Here is a 27,968-nt window from a genome sequence, read left to right on the forward strand (position 1 = left end):
GCACTGCTCATAAAATTAATCGGGCCCTTTGCGGAAGCCTTAAATACTAGTAATAGCCTCGGCCTAAAGATAAAGAGATCATATAAGTATAGTTGATGATTGATTCCTCAATATTATTTAGACTAATCTGAATATAGGGTGGCGCAGTATAATATAAATTTCTTTATATTCAGATGAGCATCAATCAACAACTAACCAAGTATAACGGAAATTAAAGAGGTTAAGATAAGACTAATAAACCAACATAAATGGAACAGTTAGCTAGGTAGGATAACACAACAACTTGAATTCATTCACAATGAGTGCATCATGAATGCTGCTGATAACTGTAGATCTTTTGATATGAGAGAATAATCGAGCCCCCCCCCCCCCCCTTCTTAGCACAATTCATTCTCATCTTCCAAGGATGCCCACTTGTCCTTTCCCTACCCACCATAAAATGAAAATCCCATCAACTGAAATCCTGTATAACCCTTTCAGAAGTTTGTATGTCTCAATCATATCACCCCTTTTTTTTCCTGTTTGCTAGTGTCTGCAGTCTACAAATTCTCAATCTGTCTTCGCAATCAGTAATCCACAATCCCTAACTGTCTTTGCATCATCAACAAATAGCTGTGATCTCCTGTCAAATCCTTCCCAATACCATTAAAGTACAGATTAAATAACAATGGACCAAGCATTGATCCTTGCATTACACACACTGGTTACCTCAAGTCTTGCAGACTCACATCCCCCACATAACCACTTTTTGATATCTGTCAGTCAGCTATCCTCTTAACCACGCTAATATTTTATAATCCAAACCCATATTCTCCAATTTATAGAACAGTCTTCCATGTTGTATTCTGTCAAATGATTTAGCAAAATCCAAAAGTATTATGGTGTATCCATTCCCCTTGTCTAGTTCAATGGCAACATTATTATAGAATGTGAGCAAGTTGCTAAAACATGACCTTCCCTTAGTAACATTGCAAAGTAGAGATTCACTGTCAACCCATTTCTGAATGCGAGTCCCTAACTAATTTTTCCAAAATCTTCACCACCACTCCTGAGATACTGATTGGTCAATAGTTTGATACATTGGTCTTTACACCACTCTTGTGCAATGGGATTACCACCCATGCTGATATCCCATCAGTCCCTATTGCTGAATTCTTATTCAGTTTGTGCAACAGCTTTAATACCTTCTCTTCATACATACTTCCTACTGAGTTTCTTCAAAAGAGGTAGCAGTGAACTCAACGTTGCATACACCAGGTTGATAGCTTTTAGCAAAATGGACACTCATTAGTTGAACAACCTCTTCTGCATCTGTCACCCTCACACCATCTGCATTCAGAAGTTATTCTTTCATATTCATTCTTTCTTTTACTTGACACTTTCATCTGTCACTGAGACATCATCAGGGATTACAAATAACTCTTGTAACACACAAAGACAACACAATACTTAATGAAACATATGAGTGAATCTCAAGTCCTATCTAGGTGGTGCACCCTCTATGGATGTTTGTAGGTGGCCTAGGATGTAAAGTGAGACTTCTGATAATTAATGTTTCTCAAATTTTGGGAAATTTTATGCAATGGATTTATTTAAATTCGGTTGATTTCTGAGTGTATTCTAAAAACAGTTTTTCTTTTTTGAATTTACTATGGCGTTTTTCTCCAGGAGGTCCTATGGATTGTGTCCAAAATATGATCTGCAAAGCCAGATTGACTATAGTCATGACTGCAGATGTATGAATTTTGTTCTTCTAAATGGATGGTTGCTGATCTACCTTCTGTCTGTCCAAAGTAAGCCAGCTTGCAGGAACAGAGTACTTTATATACATCAGGCACTGAGAGAGGAGGGAGCTGATCTTTGGTAGAATGAATAAGGGTAGCAAGATTATGGTGAGGCTTAAAAGCTGTGTAGAGGTTATACTTTAAGGACCTGGCTATTTTTTCTAATGTGCCACAAATGTAGGGGATGGTGATGACATTTCTGAAATCCTTCTGAAGAGATGGCTGAGGAATGGGGAAGGAACTGATTATTTTTTTAAAAATTCTTTAATCACTGTAGCAACTGGAAAAGGAAGGTGTTGTGTATGTGGTTGAGTTCAGTTGAAAGTGAAGTTCAACTGGAACAAAGATTATAAGCTCTATTGGTAGAGTTTTAATAATACCACATTGTTGAGAGGGGTGGTGGGAAAGTTTGTGAGCGTGCCTAAGTGAGTGAGTTTTTTTATATACAATGAAGGAAATGATACAATTAATTAAAAGGTTACTAAGGTGTCTAGGAAGGGTAAACTATCATAAAATAGATTCTTGGATGTAGACTACTGAGATGACTGAGGTAGGAGTTGAATGCATCTAGGCCATGAGGCCAAATAGAGAACTCATCATCTACATATCTTAGCAATAGAGAATACATCTACGTATCTCTGCGCATGTACATATTTGTAATTAACCACTGCATATAATTCCAGGTGTGTCAAAAAAAACAATGACTGCTGTCTTGATATGTGATTTTTGCAACCTGACTTTCTTCTGCTGGGGCAAAAACGCTCCATGCCATTCCATGCTGCTCTGGCGCTTCATTTCTAGATCAAACTGAAAACACCAACTTTCATCACTGGCAACAATTTCTTGCAACACACCATAATCTTGATCAACTGCATGGATGAAATTTTGACAACATGCAACCTAGTGCTCTCTCTGTTCTCTCTAAGTAAAATTTTAATCATAGCTCTTTGATCTGATGAGCTTCTGACACGCTCTACTCACACACTCTTATTTCAGCGGTGGCTACATGAAAACTGCATCACCTGACTCGAAAGTTGAATAGAAACATAAAGACCTGCAATTACAAACACACACCAAAAGTCAAAAGTATAAACACATTTGTTACTCTTATTCAAAGGGCTGTCCTGTAAAAAATAATTTTCATTACTTAACGGGCACACTATGTATAATGAGTAATTGACAATAACTTTCATTCTTGATTAAAGAAAACATTTTTAGCAAATGTCTTTTTTCAGCAGTTTGTCTTGAGATGGTTCAAGAATTCCATTCAAGTCAGATGTTGGCAGTGCACAGAAATTCATAAGGCAATAGACATATGCAGTACAGGTAGTCCTCGACTTACGATGGGTTCCATTCTAATGTCTCTGTCATAAGTCGAGGACTTTTTTTTAATTCTTGATTTGTTTGATTTCTGTTATAATATTTTCATAAATTAGGCTTCTATTTAACTAAAAGCAGTTAGAAATGTATAAACTTACATAAAAATTTATAAATTACTTATTAGCACATATACATATAAAGACATAAAATACAAAATTAAGAAAGAAAAATTTAAGAAAAAAATACCTAAACCCATAGCATCCCCATTTCATGAATTGGCCCTTCTCTTTTATTACTATTATATCACACCTCCAAGGAGTCCAAAGACTCATCGAGGGAGGGTATCAACTCTACAACTCATCGGCTCACTACTCCACCAACCTTCATCTAACACCAATGCCATCTACTGCTGACTACCACCACTACTGCTTTCACAGACAATCACAAACATCCATGCCCACGGCGGGATTCAAACTAGCAGCCTTTTGCTGGAGAGTGGATACGTTAACCACTCGGCCAACCAGGCCGGCTTTTTTTTTTTTGTTAAAATTGTACATTTCATATTAACTGCCCCTTTAGCTGCCTCCATTATTCTTGATTTATCTTTTATAATTGTTGAAACAGTTGAATGCGATAGTTTTTCTTGTGCTATTCCACCGACTTTCTTTCCTTTGTCATATGCTTTAATAACCTTCATTTTAACATCTAAACTTAAAGCTTTCCTTGCCTTCTTTTTATGTTGGAATTTTCACCAATAGTATCACTTCTCTTACTTGACATGATAGGGTGACGACGAGATACAAAAATTGCAATGAGAGAAATGAACACTTCGACTGTTGATTAGCAACTAACGTGCCAAAGACTGTGATAAGTTAGAAGTGGGTGAATCATAGTAGCAGCTATTGCATATTAGATAGGCTTTGCTTGTTGACTAATGGTGACGCTGCGATGCATATACAAAAGCAATGTGATATATGTATGTATATGCTGGTGGCAAAGTTAAATTAGAGAATTTTTAATAATAATTTTTGGCCATCATAAGTGCGAATTGTCGTAAGTCGAGGATTACCTGTACACTGCTTGTGACAGTATCTGCAGTGTATCTGCAGTGTGACAGTATCTGCAGTATCTGCAGTACAAGCAATGTACTGCATACCAAGGGTTAAAGAGTAAATAGAGCAGAAGTGAAATGGATTAACAATGAAAACAAACAAGCCATGTTGGAAAAGAAAATGTAATGGAGATGGAACAAGTCAGTCAGTGGTGATCAGATCCATGAAGAGTATGAAGCATAGGCTAGGAAGGTGAAGAGCATTGTAAAGAAAGAAAACATGTAGTAGAATAGGAGATTGGCTGGTCAGGCCAAGGTTAATTCAAAAAAATTCTTCCACTAAATGGCAAGCAAGAGAAAGCAAGAAGAGTTACCATAGAATGCTATAATATTCTTCAATCAGTTTATGCAATTGCAGAACAGTGAGAGAATCCAAGACCAGTTTGCTGGACTGGTTAGCATAGACTGTATCTTTGCTCTCCAATCTCAAATTTGAAAGTAATCTCCAACTAAAGTATGAATATGTTTAGATGCTATACTAGGCCAATATTATAGCCGGTTTTTGTGGAAGACTGTCATTAAAATAAATACTTAAAACTATGACAAACATCACAACAGTGCTTCACAGTATAAATATCATCAAGAGAAAAAGAAAAAAATAACTTACTGATATTTCACCAGTTTACTACACAATATTTTCAGAGTACAAAATTAAAACTGTGGCAAGCATAAAGTTGTCAACTAAACCAGCAATTCAAATTGTAACTGAAAATGAATTAGTTCTAACATGGCACCCTCTACAGGCTGGATAACAATAAAGTTAATTTAATTTTATAATGAAAGGAATTAATAGATGAAGGAAAATCGTGTAACTTTTATTACACTTATTACAGTTATTATTATAAGACTAATATTCCTCTTCGGCCTATTGTATCAAAACATATGGTTAATCTTCTAAAGGAGCACATTAGACACGTGGACTTCTTCATCAAAAACTCGCAACACTTTGTAGAAAAACTAGGAGAAATTTCTATCTAACCATAAAGTTAATTTCGCACAGTCAGGCTATCTGGTCTGAGAATGACTCTAGATCTTTGGAAAATTAATGCAGCCACACCTGTTAAGGCTGGGAGAGTGCTTCACAGCTGATTTGAAGAAGAGTTTTTTAGACTATACAGTAACTTCTATATAGTAAAGATTTCTTCCATTTAATCCTGTGTGAAGGAACATCCAGAGCATGGTCTACTGTCTCATCTTGCCATATAGATGATGGGTGTAATTTTTGTTTACTTCAAAGCAGACATTAACCATTCCACCAGTCTGTCCAAAGTGGGCTAAACTGCAGTCACAAGAAACATTATACACTCCAAAACATGCAAGAGATGATGCTTATCCTTAGGAGAATGGATGAATGAGAAGTAGTTTGAAAGTGACATAGAGATTATATTTGTGAACTTTAGCTACCTTTTCTAATGCATACTGAATATAAGAAATGAGAATAGGCTAAAAGTGTCATAATGGTACCTTAGCTTAGTTTTAGCCTGGCTCTGTGTGTGTTCTGGGAATGCCATTCTGTTGGAATGGGTGGTGGTGGTGTGATAACTTACATAAATACCTTCTTATATGAGTCTTCTATAAATGGAAGAATCAAAAAAAGTAATAATTGTTTCTCCTTTCTAGGTAGTGGTGAAACTAGTACATCTAGAAAGGAGAAACAATTACTACTTTTTTTCAATTGTGAATTGTATCTAGGTTGCAAGGCTAAATAACAAATATCATATACTTAGTATGGACAAACTAATGGTTTATGCATAGTTGAGAATTTGGTTTTCAAAATTCTAGCATTGGCTTGTGTGCGGGGAGGGGAGAGTGGAAGCCACAGCAATACCATCTAATTATTTGTATACTTTTCCATTCCATGAATGACCAGCTAAACGGTGAATCTGAATAAATCAATTAAGTCAGAGAGGGAAAGGTAGCTTAATTATATATTTCCCATTGTTTATACCAGGAAACATAGTTACGAATAATCAACAACACCTAAGCCTATGTATGCCTAACATCATTAAAAGATGGAAATGCATCTGATCTGGTTAGCCTAGGCTGGGCAGTCACCCTCTCCAACAGGATGTGAATCTGAATTCCTATGTGGCATGGATGTCTGAAAGTTTTTAGGTGGTAGATGGTCACCTAGTATAGGACCATTATACTGCTTACTGAAGGTAAGTAAAAGTACCTAATTTGATCTTAAATATGATTCTGAGATTATCTAATCCTAAGAAGCACTAAGAGTACTAAATGAATAATACAGCCTTTTATGGATGAGAACCCCCCCCCCCCCATATATATATATATATAAAGCACCCTTTCCATAGTACACAAGCAAATTCTCTCAAACTGGAAATTCATCACAGAAGCTTACATCAAAACATTATGTAAAACGCAAAAATTTTGATTACTGTGGAAGAATTGCTGCATACAAGCCAATTACCCAAAACAAGTATGACTTACACAGTGCAGAGTCTGCTATGATTAGACCACTCAAAAGATGTGGAATAGCAGCAAAAAAAAAAAAAAAAAAAATCCATGATACATCAGATGGAAAAAAAAAAAAAAAACACTAATTAAAACTAATATCAATATATTAAATATGGTAGCAGAAGCATTACATGGTAGGGATGCTTCCCTCTGGTTCTGACTAGAACTTATTTTAATACTCAGAAATAAATGAAATGTTATACTGACATATGAGACAATTCTATGTTGCACACATCCTGAGTTTTATGGTAATAATTTGCTGAGCATAAACATGACAATACACCATCTGATGCTGCCAGGGTTATTGCAATGTTGTTCAAGAAAAAGTGCTGAATGGCAAGCAAAGCTCCTAACTAAAGTTACACAACACATTTTAGAAAAGTTAGAATATTAGAAAAGGGTTAGGCCAAGTTTATCATGTAAGCTTTCATTTCAATGAAAGATCGAGGCAAAATACTGGGCATATTTATTGATGCTATTGGGGAATCGACTCAGGAGAGTCCATAATTGCAAAGTTGTCCTGAGGTGAAAATAAAACATTTCAGAAATTCTCCTGCCATTATAACTTGTGCAACATTGCACAAGTTATAATGGCAGGAGATTAATTTTGGTTTTAAGTTTGGTGTAATATTTAATTTCCTAAGTACCCATCGATTCTTGATGAAATTACCTACATCGATTCTTAAAGTTAAAAATATTAATAACAACCCATGAAGGTACAGCGTGTTCTGGTTCATAAAATCCTTTATAACTTTGGTCATCCTAACAAGGTATATTATGCACAGCAATAAAAAGCAACATCTTTATTATATAAATAATAAAGTTGACAAAACCACAAAGGATGCCTTCAACAACAACAAAAACATAGTTCGGATTCGTTTAAATGATATGTGTACTATACGCATGGTAACCTTGGTAGTACACAAACACTCAAGAAATTATCGACTTACAGTTTATGCGGACATGTAGGCAACATATTTCAGTGATTGATATCTGTTATCGAATATAACTATTAAAGTCATTTGAAAACACATATTACCATAACTTGCAAACAATTAGCATCAACACAAGGAAGACCCCAGTCACCATCCCAAACATCTAGTTCCATAGTTACCATGCTGCCGTTTGCTTAAGCGACATCTACAAAATTGAATAGTATATAAATAAATAAGTTTATAATCCATAGTGGCTATAGAATTTTTTTTTTTTTTTTTTGGTATCTCCAAGGGATCAAAAGACTCGTTGCAGAAAACCCATACTGTCCACTTATTATTATTATTGCATTAACCTCGGAAGCTGCCTTTGTTTTCCGAAATGAAACGTAAGACACACTGAATAATACCTCGGTTTATACATACAATAGACAACTACCTTATTATTATTATTATTATTGTTATTATTATTATGTAAGGTGCCTCCATGGAGTCAAAAGACTCATCGCGAGAGACTCAACATTGACATAATAACCATTATTCACACAATACCTGTCATACTTCCCTTTAAACTCATTCACAGATGAAGCATTCACAACCGCTTCTAGCAACGCATTCCACCCATTTACAACACTCCAAGCAAAAAATCCAGTCCTAACACCCTTGTTAACCACACTCTTACAGAATCTCCAGAGATGATCCCTCACTCTCTCCCTTCCTTCGCTGGTCTTAAAAAGGTTGTCAGTATCCATCCTATAAAACCCTTTTAATAATTTATATGCCTCTATCATATCTCATCTCATACGTCTATCAACTAGTTTTTGAAGCCCACAGACCTTCAATTTATCCTCGTAGGAGACATCCACAGGCCTGCAACAATTTTCGTAACCCGTCTCTGAATCCTCTCCACCATTTCCACATCACCAAGAAATCCAGGTGACCAGATCTGTGAACAATAGTCCAAATGAGGTCTTATTAATGCTTTATAAAGTGGGACAATCACTTCCTTATCCCTGCTTGTCAGTGTGTTCCCCAATAACCATGTAATCTGACGTGAAGTTTTGGCAACCTTTGCAATATGCCCTCGAAACTTAAGTTCTCTGTCCACAATAACTCCCAAGTCACTAACCTCATCAACCTCCTGCAGTCCAGTTCCATCAATATAGTAAACATCATGTGATCTCATCCTTCTGAAGTACATCACCTTACACTTGGCCACATTGAACTGGCAGCTATTTAGTTTATCCCAAACCACCAGCCTATTTAAGTCATCCTGTAAGATATCCACATCATCTGAATTAACTATCGCTCTTCCCAGTTTTGCATCATCAACAAACAAGTGGCTTTCACCTTTCAAGCTATTCCCAATACCATTGATGTACAAATTAAATAACAGAGGGCCAAGCACTGAGGCACGCCACTAGTCACCTGCCTTCTACTGGACACCGCTCCACCATAAACCACTCTTTGATATCTATCTATTAGCCGCCCTCTAATCCAAATAACTAGTATCGGATCCATAATCATTTTCTCCAATTTATGCAACAGAGTTTCATGTGGAATCTTGTCAAATGCCTTTGCAAAGTCCAAGAAGATCACTGAAAAAGGATTTCCTTTATCCAACTCCATTGTTACTTCATTATAGAAAGTGAGCATATTGCTAAGGCAAGATCTACCCTTCACAAAACCATATTGCCCATTATAAAGTATCACATTGCTGTCCACCCGGAATTCGAATTTTTATGAATTTTTCCAGAACCTTAACCATTACTCCCGACGATATACTGATTGGTCTATAATTTGTTACTTCTGGAGCCCCCCTTATGTATTGGAATAATTTTCCCCTCTTTCCACTCAACTGGGACTTAAATTCCACAGAACTGAGGCTTAAATTAAACAGCCAAGTTAGAGGAGGAGCTAATTCTCTTGCGCATTCCCTTGAAACATGGGCCGATATGTCATCTAACCCAATGGCAGTGTTAGCATTATGGATCTGTAATATACTAAGCACTTCAAATTCTTCTATCACTAGACTCTCATCAGTTACTGCAGTGCCGGACGTGTCATTGACTGATGAGAGTCTAGTGATAGAAGAATTTGAGGTGCTTAGATCACAATCCATATGACACACTGTTACAAAATGATCACTAAGCAACTCGCTGCTGGCACACTCTCCCTTGATGAGTCTTTGGACTCCCTGGAGGTGTTAAATAATAATAATAATAATAATAATAATAATAACTATTTGATTAGTTTCTGTAATTTCCTTACCCTCAACATTTTATAAAGTCATCCTTCCAAAATTATTCCTCTTTGTACTTGCCACATAACGAAAGAACCTTAGGATTTGTTTTGGACTCATCAGCTAGCTTCCTCTCAATTAGCTTTGGCCTTCCTTACTATGCAGGTTACCCTTCTTGCCTGTATCTTGTACTGCTCATCACCTTTTTCTTTATACTTATACCACAACTTTCTCTTTATCTGCAACTGTCGCTTAATAATATTATTCATCCATCTTACTCCTACCTGATTCCTCCTCCTGATTCTGGTAATACAGTCAGATACAGCTTTCATTAAATACTCCTTGAGAGTCTCCTATGCACCATAAACATCTCTCCCCTTAAAATTCTCATGCCATAGCACTTTTCAAAGCTGACTTCTCAGCTTGTCATAATCACCAGCCTTGTAATTCCACATATAACCCTTCTTAACAGAATATTCAGCACATAATACAATCTCCCAAATCAAGACCACATGATCACTTTCCCCAAGTGGAGACAGTGTATCTAAATTACTTACTGATATGTTCTCCGATGCGATGACCAGATCTAACACTCTCATATCTCTTGTACCTTCCATTACATGCTGTCTTAGGTAGTTATCTCTTAACAATTGTATATAAACTAAATATAGTATATGGAATACTTTAATAACAAACTACGAATTACTGCTGCAAAAATCATCCAAGTAAAGGATATGATGTCAACTAACGTTAAAAAAAAAAAAATCAAAGAACATTGGAATTGTGAAGCAGTACTAACATACAGGTTCGTCGCCAGATAAAATCGCGCTTTGAGGCAAACAATTAAATACCTCCCAAGATGGAATTGAAGACAAAAATATAAGAAAATCTCCAATTCCTATTTTGTTTTTATTACAAGAGAAACATTAATGCAAAACAATACATAATAATATTAATTTCTAGACCAACCAATCTTTCTTAAGTCATTCCTGTTCGCAAAAATAATTTTTAATCAGTTTAAGCTTGGAAAAAGTTCTTTCCGCACTTGCTACGCTAACAGAAATTGGTAGCGTAGCGACGGCGCCAACCTTAATATGGCTGAATGAGCCCTTTATTAAGCTGCGCTGTGAGACAGGCTGCCTTTATGCTACATCCTGTCGACGGTACTGCTAAGATACGATATAACTGTTTACGCAGTCACTTATCAGATTTAGAAAATCTTTACTGAAGAATCGTTTTAGTGCTTTTAAAAACTCAATACACACCAGAAAATAACAACTCCTAATGGTAAAACACAAAATCCTGCGTATAAAGAATCTAAGACACCATTGCAACAACGTTTACCATAATAAAAGAGAAACGTATCGCATAAGAAGACCAAACACAACCTTTTAACTACCAGGCGCCATAATAATTTGTATAGATACCCACAATTCTTATACCCACATTCTTTAACAACTTACCATATGATGTAAAACATCTGAACAGTTACAGAACATTAAAAGCCGAACTATGGAAATTGTGGCAACATGCTTAGAACTGCAATAGTTGCCGTTACATAACACATAGCAATCACAGCAGCAAACGCCAACAAAAAAAAAGGGAAAAAAAGTCACATTTCTCGTTTATCTTACTGACTTCAGAAGAGCTAACTCTATCTTCGATGTCAGTGGATAACTCGATTCATGATTCTTTTATTATGAATATTAGCACCTAACTCATTTTCATAAATATACTATTTCCGATCTTACATTCAAAGATCCTTTGTATCTCCGTCGGTATAGACGAAGCCTTTTCGTTAGAAAAATGTAGGTTCGATTCCCGAAAGTTAAGTGAAAAATATTTATTTGGTCTCTTTGGAAAATGGTGAGTTAGCCTGTCTCAAAAGGGTTAAGAGTTTTTTTTTTCCGGAAAATCGGATTTTTCGTCCCCCAGAACAGGCAAACCGGCCTCTTGAACACACGCATCTACAGACATAGGAGACATAGGGATAACCACATTATTATTATTTCGGACAACTCCAAGGAGTCGAGAGACTCATTGAGGCAGGCCCTAACATCATGTCAACAACAACAACTATTCGACATTCAGACATTATCTATCATGCCTGGCCTTGAACTCATTCATGGTCATAGCACCGACAACAGACTCTGGCAGCTTATTCCACTCATTCACCACTCTCCAAGTAAAACAACTCGCTCCAACACCCTTGTCAACCACATTCTTGCCCAGCTTCCATGCATGGTCCCTAGCCCTCCCACCACCAGTCCTATTTTCAAAAATATCTTCTGGATTAATCTTATAGAAACCCTTCAGTAATTTGAATGTCTCAATCATATCACCCCTCTTCTGCCTATCGACCAATTTCTGTAACCCACAAATCTTTAACCTATTCTCATACGGTTCATTCCACAGACCTGCTATCATCTTGGTCACTCGTCTCTGGATCCTCTCCACTTCCTCCCCATCACGAAGAAACCCTGGTGCCCAAATCTGGGCACAGCAGTCAAGATGCGGTCTCATCAAGGCTCGATACAGCAGAACAACAACTTGTTTGTCTCTGTATGTTAAAGTATTTTTCAGAAGCCAAGTGATTTGATGAGCTGATTTAGCCACGTTTGCAATGTGCCCCCTAAACTTCAATTCACTATCCACTAATAGTATACTGCTGCTAATCTTTTCACCCAAAATGCATAACCTTACATTTTGTCACATTAAATTGACATCCATTCTCCTTAGCCCAGAACTCCAATCTATCCAAGTCGTCCTGCAAGATTTTGACATTTTCTGCATTCACTATTGCCCCACCCATCTTCGCATCATCAGCGAACAAATGAACTCTTCCTCTCAGATCCTTTCCTGTATTGTTAATGAAAAATTAAATAGCAGTGTTCCAAGAAGAGAATTCTGCAGCAGACCACTAGTCACAGGCCGTGTTTTGGACTCTACTCCTGAATAAACTACTCTTTGATATCTCTCCATCAACCACCCACTTATCCATCTCACCAACCATATATCCATTGCCATATGTTTTAGTTTACGGATTAGAATTCCATGTGGTATCCTGTCAAATGCCTTAGCTAGGTCCAACAGTATCACTGTAAACCCATTACCCTTATCGAGTTCAGCCGTCACCGTGTTATAAAACTTGAGCAAGTTACTGAGGCATGATCAACCCTTCACAAAGCCATGCTGTCTCCTGTACAGTATCTCGTTTTCATCAATCGTGTAATAATAATAAATAATAATTATTATCCCATTATACCTGTAATCTATATCCATATATGTACTTCCATACACATGTGCAAAATGTATGCTTTATAAATAGTACGTGTGCTTGAATATTAAAATTTTTAATTGAAAAAAAATTATTATTATTATCAAACATGCATGGAGACAAAAGACTCATCATATTATTTATTAAAATTGACTATACTTAGTAATTTGTACACTGAGTTTATATAGTAATAAGCTTTTCACTAGGATTATAACCAATAGATTAGAAACAAGACTCGATTCAATACAACTCTCTGAACAAGCTGTTTTCAGGAAGAACTTGAGTACAATAGATCATATTCAATCAGTAAGCCTGCTTAATTTAAAAATGAAATGAATGCAACCTTCCTCTTCAGATGGCCTTCGCAGATTTTAGAAACGCTTTTGATTACATAAAACATCATCAATAATAAAAGTTCTTAGGGATTATGGCACTGAAAAACAATTTATTGACATAATAAAGTATTTTAGGAAATTCTACATCAAATATTATTCTTAATGAAATAAGCAAAAAATTTCACATAAATCAAGAAATAAGGCAAAGAGACATTATTTGAACTATACTCTTCCCATTAACACTGGAACACATGATGAGCAATTTAGAATGGTTCAATAAAGAAGTCAATATTAATGATTCTTGGTTTTCCCAAGCTTTGCTGGTAATATTATTACAAATAATATGAAAGATTTAAAAGAAATGATAGAAGGTCTAACAACTAAATCAACAGAAATTGAATTAGACATTAATCCTGAGATAACCAAAATTATGACAAACAGAAAAGGATAATACGATGAAAGACAGATTTTGGAAAACTGGAGAGATTTTTAAACAGCAGAATAAAACCTGAGAACAGAACAAGACTGTTCAACCAATGTGTATTGCCTGTTATGACATACAGAATCCCGGCGAATCAAAAAAGAAATAATAGATAAAATGCAAAAAAGAAAAAAATAGAAAGAATGGAAAGATATCTGCTAAACATAAGACTCAGAGATAAAATCACAAATAGATATTGAAGAAAACATACTTTGAAAGAATTAGAAATGGGCTGGACACATTACAACTCTCCAGGACAATGGATGGGAAAAAATTGTACTGAAGTGGCAGCCATATGGAAGTAAAAGATCAGCTGATGGAACTGTTCGGCAACAAGAAGCTCAGGATAGAAACAGATGGAGAGAATTTGGAAACACCTATAGCCGGAAGTGGCTATTAAAAATAATAAGTAGATTATCCAAACTTTCACTTCACATAGATGGCGCTGTAATGAAAACAATTGGGTGTGTAATTCAATTTGCAAGAATCGTAGCGTTTATCAGGAGGAAACTGTAGAGCGAACGTAGTTGTCATTTTCTCTTTTTATTTCTTAGATTATATATCGTAGATTTAGATTTTTTTTTTTGTATGATTACCTTTGTTTGTTACTGGTAATAAATAGAAGGAAAGTTGATGCGATAAATGAATTACTCATTAATAAAATATTTTAATATACTGTATACCGTTATTCGTCTGGTATTATATCGATGATGTGGCTGTTTTTAAGCATTGGTGTATTATTATTTATTGCACTGTGTTGGATTAATAGAAAGTTGAGGAAACAAGAATCGTTATTTGGAAAGCACGTTTTGGTAAGTTCATTTTACGATCCTGTGGTATATGTTTTGACGGAGTACGGCAGGATCTTGTCCATGTAAAGTTGCTTGGTTATAAGAGTTAAATTTCACTAGACCAGAGTTTGGGAGGTACGTTTTTAGCTTGCTCAAGCACACTGAGTTCTGAAAACTAATGATTAGGGGGAGATGGTTTAGCTCTAAACAGAACCTATGCGCTCTCGAAACGATTTAAGTTGGTTGTTTTACAAGGAACAGAATGCATGCTTCTATTGATGATGAAAAAAGTGCATTAATGGCAAACTCTGAGAAACGTTAAAGTCACGACTGAATAATCTTCAGATAATGGTAGGCTACATATAAATTCTGTATCTGCCTGCCCGTTCCCAACATCCACAAACCTGGTATTCTATTAAAGCCCATGATTGATTGTATTGATTATCCTACTTACAAATTGCCCAGGTATTTGGGACATTTACTGTCTACTTTTGCAGGAAAATCTTCTACACATGTCCAAAATACTTTGGACAAACAAAAAATTTGTGATCTGTGTTTGAACCCCCCAGCTAATATGATCAGCTTAGATATAGTCCTATTCTTCACCAACATTCCACTTTCACATACCATTCAATTCCTCAAGCATAATTTTCCGTCTGATATTGTTAAAATTTTTGATGTTATTCACCCTGGATATTTTACCATTCTAAATAAATTGTACCAACAACCATCATGAAAAGTCCTTTTTCTTCCACATTTGCTAACTTGGGGACTGGACAATGAGACTTATTGTGCCTATGGCCCCACAGAAGGTTCTGCTAAGGTAGAAGTGGAGGAATTTTTTTAGTCTTTAGAGAAAGCAGCTGACACAATGAAAAAGGAAAAGTTGGTCCTTGTTGGGGATCTAAATAGCAGAGTATGAAATGATTGTCAGGCATACAAAAATATTTGGGAAAATTTGGAGAAAAGAGCAAAGCTAATAATAATGGCAAATATCTGTTGGATTTCTGTTCAGGAAATGGACTGGTTATTACTAACACCATGTTCTAACATAAAAATGTGCACAAATTCACATGGAGAGAAAAGGCAAGGAATAAGAAAAGTCTCGTTGACTAGGTTATTGTTGATAGTGATGTTTTCTCCCTGGTGCAGCACACCAGAGTGTACAGAAGATTTGAAATTGGAAGTAATCACTATTTAGTCTTAAAAAAGAACTGATATGAATGACAAGGAGGTTAATAAGAAGTGAGTATCTAAAGATGATAGGGTTGTTTTATATAGTGACAATAAGGGTGTGGTAAAAAATAAGGTGCATAAGACATGTTTTACAGGTGATACAATAAAATGAATTTCAGATGCTTCGCATAAAAGGAAGGAATGACCATCAGAATTAGTGGTAGGCACAAATGACTTGAATAATGGGACAAAGAATGTGGATAGGGATATTTGAAGTTGCAGGAGATGAAGGATAATAGTGTCATTGAGAAAGTGGTTAGTTTGTCACCAGTGGCTGCCAGTGAAAATTTTAAGTGGGCGTGCTGCATATACAAAAAAAAAAAAATTTTTTTTCCTAATCAGTAACGAATTTATTAATAAATAAATTTACATATTAAAAATATTTCATCCTCACCAGTAATAAAAGTTTTGTATCAATAGCAATGACAAGTGCAAACGAATATCAGCATTAGATCGCAGTGCATTTGTTTCGTGTAACGATAATTGAAAAAATATAATTCTTTTCATGTTATCAACAGTGACACTCGTCATAATTCAGCCTTGTATCTATAATAAATAAATATATGTTATTTTAACAAAATAATATAAGATTTACAAAAAAATAGTTAACCACGAACATGCACTAATAATAAGCGTTTCATATCTCATAGAAATAACGAGCACAGGCATAAGAAACACAGCCCAAGTAGCAGTATATCTAATGATGTAACGTGCAATGACAAGTGCAAATGAATATCGGCGTTAGATCGCAGTGCATTTGTTTCGTGTAATGATAATTGAAAAAATATTATTTTCATATTTTCAACAGTGACACTCGTCATAATTCAGCCTTGCATCTATAATAAATAAATGTTATTTTAACAAAATAAAATAAGATTTACAAAAAATAGTTCACCACGCACACGCACCGATAATAAATGTTTCATATCTCACAGAAATGAGGTGCGTAAGCATACTAAAGATACACTGCCATTTGAGCAGTGTGGGGATGACGTAACATGCAATGACACGCGCAAACGAATATCGGCATTAGATTGCAGTGCATTTGTTTCATAATCTAAAGCGTTAATCAAACTATTCCAATTATTAACTATTCAATCAATGTCAAAACATAAGCTGGAACCTTTAACATGTTGTACTGCATTTATATAATGCAAGCATTGTTATTATTTATAAATGCAAACAAAATTAAATTTTTTCCTTCGGGGTGCTGCAGTGTCGCAGTGCTTATGTACGGGCTGGGCCGCCACTGTTTGTTACACAGATATGACAATAGTGAACCGAGAAGGAGAGCAATAATACTGAATGACAAGATGGCTGAATTGTGTCAGGCAGAAAGTGTTCAATTTGTGAATGTATGGAATTAATTTGAAGGGAAGTTAGAATGGTTCAAAGCCGATGGATTTCAGTGGGTTTAGTGTTGGTCATTTAGAGTGATTTTTTACCAAAAGGGTTCATACAAAATTAGTACTGCTAAGAGTCAGAAAGAGGTTGAAAACCAGATTGTTGAAGGACAGGAAGAAGAAGAAGATGGATACAAAGGTGAGAGAGTGATGCAGTAGAAAATGGTTAGGATAAGAAAATGAATGAAAATCAGAGTCAGGATCAGGGAAACAGGGATGGTCAGAAACAAAGAAGTGCATTATTGTAGAGAGCAAAAGTAAAGAGTGATTGTGTTGATGGGATGGCCTCAAAGAGTGGAGAATTGTTATACTTATATACTAAAGTACGGAGTATCAGAAAAGAGGTCGAGTTTGTATCATTGATCGAATCAGTACACCCAAAGATAATTGGTATAAGTGAAACTTGTTTGACTGAGGAGGATATACTGTCAGGACTTGAAACAGTAGGATATAGAATTTTCTGAAAGGATAAGAAGATGAAGAGAGGAGGAGGAGTATTATTAATGGTAGTAGAGGAATTGTTTAATTGAGTGGAAGTGGAAAATAGTAGTACATGTGAAGATTTTGGAGCTGTTTGGTGTGAAGTTGAAATCAATAGAATAGTATATCTAATAGGATGCTGTTAGCCAGGGAATGTGGAGAGTACTGATTGTGAAATGTTTAGACAAATTAGTTGGGCAAGTAAAAAGATGATGATCCATGGAAGATTTTAAATATAGGAATATGGATTTGAAAGAAGAGATAGTGTATAGTAACTAGGAGAGTGAATTTGTTGAGTTTTTACAGGATAACTATCTAAAGCAGTATATGATGAAAGCAATGCAAATTCATCAGTTGTGAATGCTACCACTTATTGATGAGTGATCATAAAGTAATTGGTTTGGAAGATAGTCGGACAGGATAAAGTTATCAAGAAGTCTATATGTGGAACTATAATGTGGGTGATTATGCAAACTAGTCAGTAGTCAACTAGCATCAATACATTGGGTTGATTTTACATCCTCCTATCTATTAACATTATGCAAATCCCAAATCTATTCATCCTTAGAATACTGTTCATACATTTCGGATAGTGCACCTGAAACTTCCCTAAAAACTCTAGATGCTATCCAGAGGAAGAGCAGTTCAGCCCTTAGATGACTTCCTCTCACAGGCTCATCTCAACATTTATCTTGCAAACTCCATATTTCAGCTGCCTACCATCCCTTTTCAGTAAAACTGCAAATATGTCGAACCTGCTTCTCCTCTTCCTCATTTATTCCATCTATTCTCTGCCCTTTGGAATGTGTTTCCGAACTACTTCAGTATTCTTCTTTTTCAATCCTTATCTGCATCTCATTCATAGCACTGATGTGCTATAGGTTCTTGTACCTCTTCTGTGCAGATAATATATATACAAAATATGTTGAAAATATGCATCTCACTCATAGCACTGATGTGCTATAGGTTCTTGTACCTCTTCTGTGCAGATAATATACATACAAAATATGTTGAAAGAGCAATGAAAAAATGGCCGTTTTCTTTATTTCCAAAAGACTCTCTCAGCTTGAACAAATGAAAATAACAGAAAAAGACTAATTTTACTTTACAGTCACTTATCAAGAGTATCTCTCATAAAAAAATTGCATTTTTATTTGGTCCATCTCCCCCCCCACTTTGCATACCTTTTTTTGTGCTTGACAAAGGCCACCATTTTTATTTATTTATTAATTTTTTGCAAACTTTGAGCTTTTTTTTTTCTTTTCATAGAAGAATGGCTTCAATGAAAATGATTTTGGGGCATGTATACTTAAAACACACACATACAATCAGAGTTATAATACAAAATGAGGGAAAAAACACTCAGAATGTTACTTGGAAAAAATTAGTTTTACTTTGGACTTTGTATATAGGTTGAGGGAGATGGGTTGATTGGTGAGAATGCTAGACTGAAAGAAATGAGAAAGTTATGTTTTTAAGCGTTGTCCCAGAAAGACTTAAAATCAGCATCATTCTTTATAACTCTCTCTCACTGCACAATAGCAATCAAATAAATATTCCTTGTAAAATTACATAACATAATAAATAAAAACAGCAGTGTCCCAAGAACAGTACTTGGGATATTGCATGTCAAGACTATAACTCCAGCTGCCCACTCTGCCTATACTGCAGCCCACAATAGTTGTAAAAGAATTATCACAATCATATCCATGCTGTGAGAGAGACCGAGAGTTATAAAGAATGATGCTCATTTTAAGGCTTTAAGAAAGATTTAAAATGGACTTTTAGCTTTGACAAATAAAGTTGCCCTTTTTAATGATGCAAAATGCAAGATTTTGCATTTTTTCCTTTTTTTGTTATTAGTTTTATTTTTTGTTGTAATTCCATCCACAAGAGGTTGTAGATGATTCAACCTTGTAGATAGGCAGAAAGTTGAGACAAAATTTGTTAATAATGGATTTGAAAGTGTGTAAATTGTACTCTTTAGGAAATACATAACTCATTCCAAAATATAGCATCATTATTATCTGAGATCTCCAGGGAGTCAGACTCATTGGGTGAGGCTATAAATCACCCAAACCACCACCTAAGTAGCTAATATAACTAAAATACTGGAACTATTAAAACATCGATTTATTGGGCCCAAACTGTGTTCTTCAGATGAACTATTACAGAAAGAATTACAACATATTATTTCCACCTTTTTATCTAATGGTTATAAAAATTCTTTCATCAAAAGAGCTTTGAATAGTTTTCGTATCTCTATCTCTTCAAATACAGAAGAAATAACTCGTATTCCTATCCCTTATGTGCAAGGCATTAGTGAACGCATAGCTGAAGTTTTAAAACCACTGAATATTTTTGTTGCCTTTCACCCATCAGAAATATCTCCACCTTTCTCGCTTCTCCTAAGGACAAGCTTCCACATCTCAATTATCCAGGTGTCTACCAGATTCTTTTCCCTTGTGGGTTATCTTATTTCAGACAAGCAGGAAGATCTACTAGACATATGAAGAGCCAAAGGCTTCAATTCAGCGACATATAACTTGTTTAAGTTAAGGGATATATATCTCATATCGTTTCTTAGCCGAATAAGAAACTCGAAGAGTTTCATGCCGAATATAGTAGAAACTATATAAAGTTCAGCGATTCCAAGCGTAAGCAAATACCTGGATACTGCAGCAACTGACCCTCAAGGTAGTGCAAGCTGAGGCAACTCATGTCTAAGGTGGAGCAAGCTCCGATCACTATTCTTGATATTTACCCATAATGTGAACTTAGCTCCTAGGAGCTGTATTACTGTTCAACATTATGAGAGAAGGTCACTACCCAGACCGGTTTCAACCTTTATTGAGGTCTCATCAGTGAGTAGGTAGACCTAGTTAATATCAAGTTTGTAGCAAACAGAACTTATCACCCTTCTATGAGTATTGCCGAGAGGTGTCCTAATAAATTATTAGACATACGAATCCAGGTATTTGCTTATGCTTGGAATTGCCGAACTTGATATAGTTTCTACTATATTCGGCATGAAACTCTTTGAGTTTCTTATTCGGCTAAGAAATGATATGGGATATATATCCCTTAACTTAAACAGGTTATATGTCGCCGAATTGAAGCCTTTGGCTCTTCATATGTCTAATAATTTATTAGGACATCTCTTGGCAATACTCATAGAAGGGTGATAAGTTCTGTTTGCTACAAACTTGATATTAACTAGGTCTACCTACTCACTGATGAGACCTCAATAAAGGTTGAAACTGGTCTGGGTAGTGACCTTCTCTCATAATGTTGAACAGTAATACAGCTCCTAGGAGCTAAGTTCACATTATGGGTAAATATCAAGAATAGTGATCGAAGCTTGCTCCATCTTAGACATGAGTTGCCTCAGCTTGCACTACCTTGAGGGTCAGTTGCTGCAGTATCCAGGTATTTGCTTACGCTTGGAATCGCCGAACTTTATACAGATTCTACTATATTCAGCATGAAACTCTTTGAGTTTCTTATTTGGCTAAGAAACGATATGGGATATATATCCCTTAACTTAAACAGGAAGATCTACTTTTATTTGGCTAGAAGAACACAAGTCTTCTGTTCAGGCTCAAGGTATTGAATATAAAAACATGTGTTCTTCTAGCCAAATAAAAGTAGATCTGCCTGTTTGTCCGAAATAAGATAGAAAGAGTTCATTGGCTTTACAGAACTTTATTGGCTTTTGTCCTTTATAGAACTATATTAGCTTTTGCTGAGAAATCAGAAGTTGATTCCTCATGGAACAGCCTTATAAAGAAACATGAAACTTTTCTTCACTCTCCTAACTTAAACAGATCTAATGGGTATATCCCCTTTGTGGGAAATAGTACTTTTTAAATCAGCTCATCTTTTCCAAATTTATTTTATTTAATTTTATGATTTTTTTAAACAATAAGTTAGGAAATTTAATGACCCTTTTTAGTTATCCTACATTAGCTGCTTAGGTGGAACCTTTTGGAATTGTCAGTTATTGTTCTATTAGCTTCTTATATCCTTGTACTGAAGATGCCTTTGATATTAAGGCAAAAATTATACTATTAAAAGAATATTTAACATGAGTTTATTCCAGTATTATAATTTATTTAAAAATGATAAAATTATTAAAAAAATTCAGTAGGGTTCAAGATTTAGAGGTGCAGGAGGAGAACATGTTCCAAATACTTAGTACTCTGGATGTCAGTAAAACTGTGGGACTTGATGGTATTTCACCACGAGTTTTGAGAAAATGTGCTAAGGGACTGACAGCTCCGTTGACCTGGCTTTTCAATGAAAGTCTGGCTACAGGAAAGGTGCCTAGGGAATGGAAGGAAGGTAAGATAGTGCCATTGCATAAGGGCAGTAGCAGACTGGAAGTGTCTAATTATAGGCCAGTTTGTGTGTCATCAGTAGTTAAGATCTTGGAGAAATTAATTAGGGACCGTATACAACATTGGGCAGATGAGGGTAATGTCATCTGTGAGGGTCAACATGGATTTGTGAGGGGATGCTCGCGTTTTAGTAATATGCTAGCCTTTTATAATAAAGTTACAAGAGCAGTAGATGAGCGAAAGGCATATACTGCCATTTTCTTGGATTTAGTGAAGGCATTTGACAGGGTGCCATATGATAAGCTGATATTTAAGTTGCAGCACATGGGTTTGGATTCAGGATTGGCTGTCTGATAGCTATCAGAGAGTTGTGTATGGTGGGGTAGTTTCAAGGAGGCAGAGGGTTACAAGTGGGGGTCCCACAGGGATCAGTACTGATTGTTTAACCTATATTGTTTAACCTTTATATCAATGACATTGTAAGTGGATTAGGGACCGTATACAACATTGGGCAGATGAGGGTAATGTCATCTGTGAGGGGGCGCTCGCGTTTTAGTAATATGCTAGCCTTTTATAATAAAGTTACAAGAGCAGTAGATGAGCGAAAGGCATATACTGCCATTTTCTTGGATTTAGTGAAGGCATTTGACAGGGTGCCATATGATAAGCTGATATTTAAGTTGCAGCACATGGGTTTGGATTCAGGATTGGCTGTCCGATAGGTATCAGAGAGTTGTGTATGGTGGGGGTAGTTTCAAGGAGGCAGAGGGTTACAAGTGGGGTCCCACAGGGATCAGTACTGATTGTTTAACCTATATTGTTTAAGCTTTATATCAGTGACATTGTAAGTGGATTGCAGATGATGTGAAGCTGAGAAGTAATAGTGCAGATGTGGTAGTCATGCGAGAGGATTTGAATAAGCTAGATAGATGGGCAAATGAATGGGGGTGTCGGTTTAATGCAGCAAAATGTAAGGTCTTGAGGTTTGGGACACTGCATACTGTTGGAGGAGATATAGTGGAGGAAGTAGGGGAGACAAGCGATAGAGATCTGGGGTTGATGATTGATAGAAACCTGAAATTCATGGGACATATTGCAAAAGTGGTGAAGGTAACACAAAGGATTGCTGCAATAATGAGAAGGACGCTGACCTGCAGAGATAAAAGAGTTATCATTCCATTGTATAAGACCCTGATCAGACCACACTTAGACTGTTGTTCTCAGATTTGGTCCCCAGGATTTGAAGGGGGATAAATTAACTGTGGAAAGGGTACAGAGGCAGATAGTAAAGACAATTTCAGGACTGTACAATGTTAGTTATGAGGATTGGCTAAGGGAATGTGGACTGCAGAGTTTGCTGGTTAGAAGAAGGAGAGGTGATATGATTGAATCTTTTAAACTGTTCAGAGGTGGTTACAGGGTTGATACTGGGGAGTTCTTTTGTTTGGTTGAACAGCAGGAAGGAGCGATGACAAGGGGCCATCCCTGGAAGTTACGAAAGGAAACTGTGAGCAAGAGGGTGAGGAGTGGTTTCTTTGCATGGAGGGTGGTTGAACTGTGGAATGCATTGCCTGATAGAGTGGTGAGAGCGAGAACGGTCAATGAGTTTAAGGAGTGGTATGATAGACTTTGTGTTTCCTGGGAAGGACCTCCCGTGATGTCTTTTGACTCCTTGTAGGATTAAATAATAATTACTATTCCTACCACACTGTTTGATCTTTGATTCTGGTTGATTTGACTACTTACCAAATTAACTTAACCTGCCCTTTTCCTATGCACTCTCCAAACTCCGTTAGCCACTCTGATCTCTTCAACTGCCCAGACTCTCTCTCTCTCTAAAGCTTAATTTTCTACAGTCAAAATTCCTTTTTCCAATACCAATAGTAAGGTCATCCTTCTTGGGGGACTTCAATGTCCACAACTCATATTTGGTTTTTCTTCTCCTGTTTCACTGAGCAAGCAGGAAGGGATGCCAAGGTGTTTGCCATCAGTAAAGGCCTATCACAGATCATCAATCTTCCTACCAGAATACCTGATAACTCCTTCTAATTTGCCAACACACTTGATCTCTTTCTGACAAACTCTCCTTCCAACCATACTGTGAATGTCAGTTCTCTTCTTGGGAACTCGAATCACAACCTCGTATGTCTCTTTTGCAACAGAACAACCTTCACCTACTAGTTCACAGTCTTGTGTCCTTTGGCATTACAAGGGAGCCAAATGGGATGACCTCCATGACTTCTATTCCTCCTTCCATTGTCTGACTTTTGCTTCAGTTCTTCTGATTCAAACACCTGCTCAGACCAAATAATAGAAATCATCCTCACTGGAATCATCCCTTATCCTACTCCAAACTCTCAGCCACCATCCAAGCCTTGGTTCTCAAAAAAGTGTGCTAACGCAGTAAAAGAAAAAGAACCTCTACATACCATGAATGACTCAAGACTATAACTCTAGCTGCCCCACTCTGCATATACTGCAGCCCACAATAGTTGTAAAAAAATCATCACCAAGTCCAAATCAGAATTTGAAAGGGTCAAATGCTACGAACTTTTCTCCTGCCTAAATGCAGTCACTCCTTCTGGTCCCTTGCCAAGGACATTGGGCATAACTTTTGCTCATTGAGGTTTCCATCACTTTCACATTCTGGATGGTACTGTCATTACCTCACCTAAAGACAAGGATGACTTATTGGCATCACTCTTCACTTCCAATTCTTGCATTAATGACTGGGTAAAGTTCCCTTCATTAAAGAAATCTAAAGGCAGGTGACATAAGCAATAAGATCCACAGTGATAGAATCAATACTGGTGATCATTTATTAGTTAAAAGGTTTCAAGTTAACATAGAAGTTGATTGTTAATTAAAGAACTGAAGTGAATGAAATTGTACAGTAATCAGTTGGCAAATGTTGTTGCCATTTTTAAAAATGAGTTAAATGTGCACAAATTTCATGGTAATATATGGAAATTTTATAAAAAAAAAAAAAAAAAAAAATAGGTGACAGGAGTCATTTCTTAGCACAAACTTAAGTACAGTTGGAGAAATGGCATCAGAATCAAGAGACTTCTTGGTGTTCAGTTTGGGTAGGAGGACATTTACCAAGAATCTCCATACCAGAATTACAGGAAAAGTGAAAAGCCAGAAGATTGGCTTTTCAGTAGGTAATTATACACTGGAACATTCAAGTTCAAAAGAGGTGGATGCATGATTGCGCTAAAGTTACAGCTACTAGCTTTGATACCAGAAAGTATGACTACCATTGGACATTATACAAGTTTTCTGATATTAGTCCTTTCAAAAAAAATCATGTTTTTGATGTGTTAGTTCTCTTGCAGCTGTTTTGGACTTTGATATTAACAGAAAAGGAAGATGTAGATTTTGATGAAATCCATTTGCAGTATGACCCATTCTTCTCTTGTGGCTTGATATGCACAAAATAAGAATAGGTTGTAATGGATGAGTATTTAACAGGAATGGAGAATAAATGTTTCCATATCATAAGTGGGAATGTTTGGATCAGAAGACTGAAAACAACCATCCAATCAAGGGAGTCAGGCAAAGAAGTCATTTTATTATTATTATTACTCTGCAACTTTCCCTCTCCACTACTCAATCCACCAACTACAGCAAACCGCATCATCTACGCCAACATCATCTACTGCCCAACTAGTATTTTCACAGACAGTCACAAACATCCATACCCATGGTGGATACGCTAATCACTTAGCCAACCAGGACAGCAATCATGATGATCATCCTCTTGGTGTTTTTCTATGGAAGAAAAGATCACTAGATTGTGGTTTGAATTGCCTAGAGGACAAACAATCTAGCATATTTGGCAAATGGTTTAGAGAGAGAGCTCAGACACAACATAACAACCAGCACTTAAGCCTATCCTTACATAATACTCAAGAATGTTTATTATGAGATATGATTGAGGAAATGTACAGTATGTAAATTGTTTATTTAATTAAATTGTTTTATTTAATAGGTTTATTTAATAGTTTTATTTAGTATCTAAATAGTTCACATAATATTTAATTAAATGTTTGATGAAATGTCAGAGTATTTCAGGCAAAAGATTTTATCTTGTTTATTCTTTTATATTCATATAGATCACTGGAGGTTCTAGTGGCATCGGAAAAGCTTTAGCAATTGAGGTTGTTCAAAAAGGAGCCACAGTTACTTTAATTGGAAGAGATAAGGTAAAGTTTAACAGTTGTTGAAGCATGTACTGTATTCTAAAAAGTTAGATGCTTGTGATGCTTGCTATATATAGTGTGTGTATATACACACAATATATATATATATATATATATATATATATATATATATATATATATATATATATATATATATGAAAAATGTGTCAGAAAGTAAAGAAAAGAGTTTAACCTATATAAGTGAAACAGACCATACAATCTCAAAACAAAAAGAAAACAAATAACATTTAAGATTCCTTCATTATGAAAAATCAGGCCTTTCTGATCATGTACTATAAACATACCACAGAATTGATTGGAAAGACAATTATTCCTTATATAAAAATAAATGCTAATATGATATGAATGCAAATTCAAAGAGGCCTATGAGATACTATTTCATCAGACCGGTCTCAACAATAATGGCTTAAAAAATCCCAGGAATTTCAGTAGCTTGTCTGCAACCTGCATAACATCTAGAAAAGAACTCCAACAGTTTCTAAGCATAAATAACTCGTATATTAGATAATACAGAAACCAACAAGAAATAGAACTGAACGGAATGGTCAGAGGAGAACCACTAGTGCTCTGACCATAAAATGGAACTTAAAAATAACAAAACTTTAGGAAAGTAAACTCTAACCAGTAGCCACTGATGTAGTTTCACCAATATACAACATATTCGTGTTTAATTATTACTTGTTTTTAAATAGAAGTTAGGCTAGGGTTAATGGTTGACCAAAGCGGTTATTCTTGTTTTTAGAGAAACTTATGCCATAGTTCTATAAAATATATACACGAAAACACAAGGTAAAAATACTATTTATTAAATATAATGCCATATATTTCAGTCTGAAACTTGCAGACCATCGTCAGTGGCATAAAAAAAAAGTTGTTACAAGGTAGAATGCAAACAATTGATTTTTTTAAACTAGAATGAGCCATGTGATGTTAAATTGCCAATGTATTATGCTTTAACTGAAGAAAAGGTTAATTATTATTATTACGTGACACCTCCAGGGAGGCCAAAGACTCATCGAGGGAGGACACCTACTCTACATCTCTCTGTCTCCACCACTCAATCCACCAACTACAACAACATCATCTATTGCCTGCCATCACCACCATTGTTTCCACAGAGAATCACAAATATCCATGCCCACAACGGGATTCGAACCCACATCCTTTTGACTGGAGAGCGGATACGCTAACCGCTTGGCCATATATATGTGTGTATATATATATATATACACACACACACATATACATATTAATGTTCATTTTTTACTCTGTAGAACTGTATATAAAAAAAGGAAATTAAATGACTCTATACCGAGAATGACAAGTTTAATATTAAGATACAACTAGTTTCGTTGAATATATCAACTTCTTCAGGTATCACAGGCAAAGAATTAAATAAAAAATAACAGACATGATAAAATACATTAACAGATCTAGTATAAAACACAAGTACATTTACATTTAAAAGAGGAATGCGTGCTTGAGTTCAAACGAAGCTGACTACGTGCGAGAGCTGGCGTGAGTGCACCAGT

At 35.9% G+C, this 27,968-nt stretch overlaps 2 protein-coding genes across 2 annotated transcripts in view; one reads left to right on the plus strand and one right to left on the minus strand.

The window, feature by feature from the left end:
- The window catches only part of LOC150108600 (metaxin-1-like), a 132,144-nt gene extending 124,335 nt beyond the window's left edge, over window positions 1-7,809 (minus strand). Inside the window, exon 1 of the mRNA XM_090416047.1 lies at window positions 7,733-7,809. Coding sequence (XP_090272173.1) covers window positions 7,733-7,801 — 69 coding nt within the window. The 5' untranslated portion in view covers window positions 7,802-7,809. The remainder of the gene's footprint in view (window positions 1-7,732) is intronic.
- Window positions 7,810-14,449: 6,640 nt separating this feature from the next.
- The window catches only part of Kdsr (3-ketodihydrosphingosine reductase), a 134,316-nt gene continuing 120,797 nt past the window's right edge, over window positions 14,450-27,968 (plus strand). The window contains exons 1-2 of the mRNA XM_090416049.1: window positions 14,450-14,772; window positions 26,329-26,418. Coding sequence (XP_090272175.1) covers window positions 14,668-14,772; window positions 26,329-26,418 — 195 coding nt within the window. The 5' untranslated portion in view covers window positions 14,450-14,667. The remainder of the gene's footprint in view (window positions 14,773-26,328; window positions 26,419-27,968) is intronic.

This window comes from Typopeltis vanoorti, chromosome 3 (assembly GCF_054136105.1).
Source record: "Typopeltis vanoorti isolate ZY-2024b chromosome 3, IOZ_Tvanoo_1.0, whole genome shotgun sequence".
NCBI classification, from domain to species: domain Eukaryota; kingdom Metazoa; phylum Arthropoda; class Arachnida; order Uropygi; family Thelyphonidae; genus Typopeltis; species Typopeltis vanoorti.